Below are 7,236 nucleotides of genomic sequence, written 5' to 3'. Positions count from 1 at the left end.
TCCTACACAGTTTTATTACCGCCTCAATATAGGTCCTGCAGGTTTCGGCTGGCACTTGCGCACGTTGCAGTAGCGTCTGTTCTGCCCTTTTCCTTTTCGTCGCGGAGTCGCCGAATCGCTCTTTGATTTCGGAAACAAATCTTCCCCATGTTGTGAAGGTTTCCTCGTTATTGTCGAACCGCAGCAACGCAGTATCCGCCAGAAAGAACACGACGTTCGAAAGCTGAGCAGCGCTGTTCCACTTGTTGGCGGCACTCACCCGGTGATAATGGATGAGCCATTCCTCGACGTCTTCGTCCGATCTTCCGGCGAAGGGACGCGCATCTCTCAGTTGCAGAACAGAACTTGTCGGGGCAGCAGTTGGAATGGGCTGTTGTTCGTCTGCGTCGTGGGACATGTTCAGCTCCGGTGAATTCGGTGGGAGTCCAGCAATGCGACTGCTCCGTCGAAGAAGTTCTGGTTCAGCCTCCGTCTACGGGTGTCGATTACCCCGCACCTTCCACCACAACTGTTACGAAGAGTTGCGAAGAAATGGTTTTATTTACAGGCGATGGATGATGATCGTAGCGTGATAGCAGCGCAGCTCGGCTTCTCCAACTCTTCGTCTTCTTCGCCTTCCCTTCTTTTCTATTGTCCGTGCCTTTCGTATCTGTTACAATAGATAGATAGATAGATAGATAGATAGATAGATAGATAGATAGATAGATAGATAGATAGATAGATAGATAGATAGATAGATAGATAGATAGATAGATAGATAGACAGACAGACAGACAGACAGACAGACAGACAGACAGACAGACAGACAGACAGACAGACAGACAGACAGACAGACAGACAGACAGACAGACAGACAGACAGACAGACAGACAGACAGACAGACAGACAGACAGACAGACAGACAGACAGAGAACTTAATTTACAAGCTCCTGAAAAGCTTTGCCCTAGGGCAGAGCGGCGGGCCGCTCCCACGTGGGGACTGGTAGGTCGAGCCTAAACGCCGCATCGTGGGCATGGTGTAGATCAGAGAGTAAACGGCGATAGCTGCTATGCTAGTTGACATTAGCATAAAAACGGGGAGCTGCCATTGCTCTCTGGACAGCCTAAGTTTGCCTTGAAAGTTCTGAGCTCTGGGTGGCAAAGCTCCATTCTTCTTCCGTGATGCGATTGGGCCCCTGTAACGAGGGGCATCGCCAGAGCATGTGTGCAAGATTGCTAACGCTCCCACCATCGGGGCAAATAGAGCTAAAAGCCTCTGAAGTGATCGTATGGAAAAGGGTCAGGTTTGGATAGGACTTAGTCTGAAGCATGCGTAAAGTGGACGCCGGAGGTATAGCCAGTTTGCTATGAGGGGGAGGATAAGTACACCTACCCAGATGATAGTGCGTAGTGATTTCGCTGACAGTAGTGAGAGTGTCCCGAAACTCGAGAACCCCGGAGTGTGAGTTTTACCCTGCTCCCGCGCGGTGGTTCAGTGCGCGCGCCTGGAAGTGGGAGATGTCACTGAGATTGGGAAAGGAGTCAAGTTGGGGTCGAGTTGCGCCGGAAACCCCGTGATGGTGTGCGGAGAGATTATCTTCTTCTTGAGAATCTTGTGAGCCTCCTCAGCGATGAAACCTGAAGCGAAATCTCTGACCGCTGATCTCGGATCAGTGAAGATTTGTGATTTGCTGTTATCTAGGAGGGCTATAGCAACTGCGACCTGCTCCCCTATGGTTGGTGTTGAGCACTTCAGGGAAGCCGCATTTACAATCTGTCTGTTGTGATTAATGAGGGCAATGGTGAATTTACACTTTGTAAACAAAAAAAAATGTGAGGACACCTAAGCACTTCTTATGAGTTGTGAATGCGAACGCAATAATGTTCAGTGGAACGCCGCTTAGCGGTCCTACGAGTTACGAACTCCTCGAGGGCAAACGACCGCACTGAGACGCTTCGCGCATTTCGATTCGGTATTACCGAGGCGCATTTAGAACGCATGCGAGAGCTTGCGCGGACAAGGAACGTGCGGATAACTCAGGCTTCCGAGAGCGAGAGCGGGTAAGGCGGCGTCCCGGTGATGCCCTCTCCCATCATTCAATATCGCGGCAGCAGGTGTTCCCTTTCGCCGGCTCGCGCTTGCTTGCTCAGGCCTCGACAGAGAAGAGATGATAGTGATCTAAAGAAAGGACAGAATCAAGCATCTTTCCTTTCTTTAGATCACTATCATCTCTGCTCTGTCGAGGCCCGAGCAAGCAAGCGCAGCCAGCATCCCAGCCGATGGGAATGCGATCTTGACGTAGTGTTGCAGCCAACGGGAAGTTTGGCTGCTACGGACACCACCAGTTTTTTCGCTCAATGCGACATTTGATGCTTTTGCAATGAAAAAACAAATATTTCTAGCGCTTGAAAGCGTTATTAGGTCTTTATTGGCTATGTTTCTCAAAGTCCCGAGAGAACACTAATACACCAGGTTTATGTTAGGTGGTCAATTAGGTACGTCGATGATTTCCTTATACAGGTGGATACTTAAGTTTTTGAAGGAGAAAGGATTGAGACTGAATTGCGCGTGTGCCAGACAATGGGGCAATCCAATTTATCGACTTAAGTATCACGTTCGGGGAACCACACACCTGCTGGATACATTCTCACTGGTGTGATAAACCAGCTTTTGACTTTCGCTCCGGGCATTCGAAAGTTGTTAAGAATGCTATAACATGCTCCTGGCTGACTGCCTCCTTGAAGAAATCATGCCCACATTTGATGGAGGAAGGCTTTGCTGGGCAACTGGGAAGACGACGTGAGACGGAATACCCTGTACGTTATTTGGCCTTTCTGAGTGAAAGGATTCTGGAGAACAACGTAGGTGCGACATTCAGCACCGGGAAAAGCAAGTTCAGGGAAAGAAAGGAGGGGTGAAGGAAATTTCCGTCTCGTGCGGTGGCTTCCTTGAGGGATCAGCCGTCTTGTAATCTTGCCTTACACTGCAAGAAATGCGCGAGCGGCTGCGCTCTACAGTGCGTTCAAAAACCAAAGTGCTATCGAGGTAGGAGTATAAACCAGTCCGATAGATAGTGGAAGCTTACTTCATTGCCAAGGTAGGAGAGACTTGTATCGCGCGTCTGTCTGTTTCGCTCCATGAGATAGACTACTTTGACAAGCCTCTTTAAGGATTTGCTGATATTGCCATTTCCAAGTGCGCCTTTACTGCGTCATTTTCGTTGGTTATCATGTGCATCATAGCTTGTCTATGTGTAGGCTTTTAATAAAGCGGTCGGTTGAAAATCAGCGCTCGTCCGTGTGTCTTTCTTGTGTAGTTTGTGCCGTTTTGCGGTGTCAGTAGTTTAGTACAAAACTATGTATACAACACTGGCGCTATCTGTGAGAGACTTGTTCAACTGCTTCGCTCAAATGGTGTCTAACATAGTTAAACTGTCCCAATGCACTCACCTCTAAATTATGTAGCATTGAATGGCTGGCTTCTATACTTCCCTCTATTACTCAGACTCAATTGTAGTTCTGTCAGCAAAACAAACCAAAATTGTGGAACGATCACGTTTGCCGCTGTATTGGCGACAAGGACTTGCGAAGTCGCCACCTGACGGAAGCGCCTCGCTTGCATACATAGTATGAGCGGTATACCGCGACGCGCTCCTCGCAATCCTCGCAAGTTTGGCTGTCGGCACTCAATTAAAGCTCCTGGACATTTCTGCGAGTATTCTCGAAACGACAGGAGTTCCTTACTGTTAAAATAACAATCTTGGGCAAACAGGAAGCGCAGGATGGTTTCCAGACGCTATCTTTTTACTGAATACACGTACAGTGAACGCCCACTCGGCATGGACTCCGCGATAGAGTCCCCCGAACCGGCTTCTTGTTCCAAAGAACGGCACAAATCTCTGAGAGCAAACTATGCTAAATATGCTCTTTTAGTGGGCTGTCTGCATAACCAAATGGAGCATAACAGAATAAAGCCTCAATGCAGGGATTCCACAGGTACGCAGCGACCTACTGCGCCTCTGCATGCACGGGTCGAGCACGCTTTCGCACCGTGTCGTTGAGCTTAGGCCGCAGCATATGAGCATTTGACAGTGCAGAAGCAACCATTGTGGCGTGGACGCTATCAGAGCTGTTAAAAATGGCGGAGGTTTAAAATCTTGTAAACCTAGTCATTACGAGCGAAATGTCTGTTTGACTTGTTCTGGCAAAGACTATGCACACAGCGTTTCGTTAAATTTATAGCGGCATTTTCAAACACGAGAAGAAAGAGGTTAATCGAGCTAGGGGCCCGATTTTTATTAGTCATATCATAAGAAGCCAACAAACACTGAAACCAAGGACAACACAGGGGAAAGTACTTGTGCTTAATAAATGAAATAAAGAAATGATAAATTAATGTAAATGAAAGTGGACGAAAAAGAACTTGCCGCAGTTAGGGAACAATTACACAACCATCGCGTTACGCGTGCGATGCTCTACCAATTGAGCTACCACGATGCCGTATCCCCATCCACTTTCTTGAGTATTTATGTTTTCTAGGAGAACCCTGGGAGTGTTAGCCAGCGCAACTACTCACAAACCATGTCGGTGTTTTCGAAGGACTTAATTAAAGCAAACGTACTAACAATTGCAGCAGCTTTAACTCGATGATTTTAAAGGTAAAACAGCTCTATAAGGTGCAATTGGTATCCAACTCAACAGCCTTCCAAGCTGAGAAGAAAAACGCTTTCTAAGTCTTGCAAAAGAAGATAGGGTGTCGGTAGTAGTACACGAGACTGAACTTCGGAATCATGCTTAAGTTCAGATGCATGGCACATGCGGAGAAATCTGCAGTTTTTGCCTTAGTGAACCTCTTCTGGATGATCAGCTGGCATGCTTGCATTCCTGAAAACCTGTCAGCGAGGCGATGAACAGGTGGCAGGTACAGTGTTCGCTTTTAGTGACTGATTACAGGCGTGAAGTTACGGACATACGCATGTACTCACAACGATAGTGCCTTCTTCCCTTCATCTCCTTTCTTTTCTTTCTTTAACGCCCTTCCCCTGTGTAGGGTAGGAAACCGGACATGCGTCTGGCTGACCTCCTTACCTTTGCTTCCTTCCTGTTCATCCTCCTGCTCCTTGCCGCTGTCATGATGGAGGATAGGGGGAACTCTGTGAACAAAAGACTCCAGTATAAGGCCAAGTTGTGCAGTGCTGCAAAGGCTGTCATAATGAGGACGACGTTTTCTGCCTTATGCTGCAACCCCATATCTCGGCGAGGAACACGGTGCTTCCAGACGCTTTCAACAATGTTGCGTGCCATGTAGGCTTCCTGGTACCTATGTGTATAAACGAATATTGCACACTACCCCAAAAGTATTACGATGTGATGCCAGGCCTCAACAACGTGGTCCATATTTCTGTCGCGCAACCTAATCTACATGGCCAATCCCCTTCCTTGTGGTGCGTATGCTGGGCCAGGGTCTGAGAATGGTGTAAACAAGAATGTATGGCATGCATACCCTGTATCTAGTCGCAACACATCAGGCACCCTGCTCTCCTCGCAGAGCACCCGCAAGCGGGAATTGTCAAAAGTTCGGCTATCGTGCACCGAGCCTGGCCAGCCGGCTACAATGTCAAAAATATTGCAAATGAGGTGCGATGACTGCCTGCATCAAAACAGCAGCATACAAGTCAGCAGAATAGAGGCGCATTTACTTTGCGGGTTCTAGATAAACTACCCATGTAGTAGGAATCCACGTTGTGGCACTCAATCACTGTCGATAAGAAAGTCTTTCGGTCACAAAACGCAGACAATCGTCCGTCTTCGTGAACGGCCGCGAAACTCGCAATAATGTGCAAGCAGAAAAATAAAAAAAATGAAGTGTCACAACGTTCTAGTGGGGCACTTTGTAGGAAACGAAGGCAGATGCTAATACAATCGCTGGGTTTAAAATAAGATGACGGACCTCGGGCGCAGCAAAACATCTGACGAAGGTAGAAATTCTTGGCCCCTACATAATAGCTGCATTAATATTTCGTCTTATTTACTCCGCCAGCGCTCGATGCACGCGAGCTAATGAGCGTACGTTCCGCAAGAAAAATAAAAAGAAGGGGAAAAAGCACAAGACGGTCGCTGCACAAGATACAGGCTAGCTAAACAGTTCGAAGCATTTCAATTTTCGTGGATTTCCTGTGCGTCGATGGAGAAAACGCCTTCGCAGTTGCGGAAGCCAATCCGCGTCTTTACCGCCGGGGCTTTTAATGCACACGTTTGGGCAGTCAATGCTTCCGGTTAGGCCAGGAAATCCAGCCACTTCATGAAAGTCTCGCATCACTTTGGGAAATCTCGCCGACAGCGAGAAGCGCACCAGCATCGGGCGCAGGTGCTTCGCGATGAGCACAGTCACCTTCCCAACTGCACGGTACACTGTTGATTGAATAATGTGTACCAGATGCCCGGTGACCGCTTGCAACCTGCCAATGCCGAAAAGCCTCGGAGCCATCTTCAGCTGCAGTATGGGAGGCACAGGCTCTGTTGTCCTTGCTTTACCGGATAGACAACATAGCGAGAAGCTGTCGCACGGCGTTCTCCGTGAATCTGTAGCGAGCGAGGAATCGTTCGTCTTCGTACAGCTCCATCGGATTCCATCGGTCATGTAGGGCGGGCTGCGGAATTTTCGGTAAGGGATGCGCCTCTGAAGGTGCTGAATCCAAAGTGTCGCAAGCAAACTCGAAAATAGCTAATCTTCACGCGAAGTTCGTTCGGGAGGCTGCCATGCTGGAATAACGCACGAAGTCAGTTTCAAGCTAGCACCGAAGCAGGCTTGAAACTTGAGCGGACTTTGACTCAGCCAAGTCGTCCAGGTGGAAGTCATCCGTCAGGTCGAGTGCAATTTATGACGAGCCCCGAAGCTGTATTGAGATTGGGGGAAGTCAAGTTGAAATAATGTTAGATCACTGCATTCGGAGGTTAGCCCTTAACCCTTGCCTAGTCACGTGTTACCGCAGCGCAGAGGCTTCGAGTGAGCGCAGCTGCAACGCCTCTCCTAATTGAATCACGTGATGTGGCGTCACACCTGCCGTACTTGCGCTCCGGCGGCTCAAGGTGAAGGATCTAGAGAGACGTGGCGTGGTAGAACTGTCGCTCTAATAATATCGTTATAACTAAGGACTTCAACACCTACGGTCACTTGTGATGTGCCATCGCGATGATTCGATCTTTTTCTTTCGTTTGTTCTAAATTCTTGGACGTTTCAATATCATTGAAAGAGTT

At 48.4% G+C, this 7,236-nt stretch overlaps 1 protein-coding gene across 1 annotated transcript; it reads right to left on the bottom strand.

Moving 5' to 3' along the window:
* Nucleotides 1-1,103: 1,103 nt before the first annotated feature.
* On the bottom strand, nucleotides 1,104-6,466 carry LOC139054222 (uncharacterized). The gene is made up of 4 exons (XM_070530910.1): nucleotides 6,231-6,466; nucleotides 5,483-5,629; nucleotides 5,068-5,299; nucleotides 1,104-1,175 (listed from the first exon to the last, which is right to left on the bottom strand). Exons 1-4 carry the CDS (start codon nucleotides 6,464-6,466, stop codon nucleotides 1,104-1,106), a joined length of 687 nt encoding a protein of 228 aa, XP_070387011.1.
* Nucleotides 6,467-7,236: the final 770 nt, after the last annotated feature.

This window comes from Dermacentor albipictus, chromosome 1, assembly GCF_038994185.2.
Source record: "Dermacentor albipictus isolate Rhodes 1998 colony chromosome 1, USDA_Dalb.pri_finalv2, whole genome shotgun sequence".
NCBI classification, from domain to species: Eukaryota; Metazoa; Arthropoda; class Arachnida; order Ixodida; family Ixodidae; genus Dermacentor; species Dermacentor albipictus.
This window is presented reverse-complemented; position numbering and strand designations above follow the sequence as displayed.

Excerpts from the sequence above, each read along its gene's own strand:
- LOC139054222 (XM_070530910.1), bottom strand. The coding sequence starts at position 6,466 with ATGGCTCCGAGGCTTTTCGGCATTGGCAGGTTGCAAGCGGTCACCGGG. Across the intron at positions 5,630-6,230 it reads AGCATTGACTGCCCAAACGT|GCAGTCATCGCACCTCATTT; the intron begins GTGCATTAAAAG and ends GTTTTGATGCAG. Across the intron at positions 5,300-5,482 it reads GTGTTGCGACTAGATACAGG|GTACCAGGAAGCCTACATGG; the intron begins GTATGCATGCCA and ends TTATACACATAG.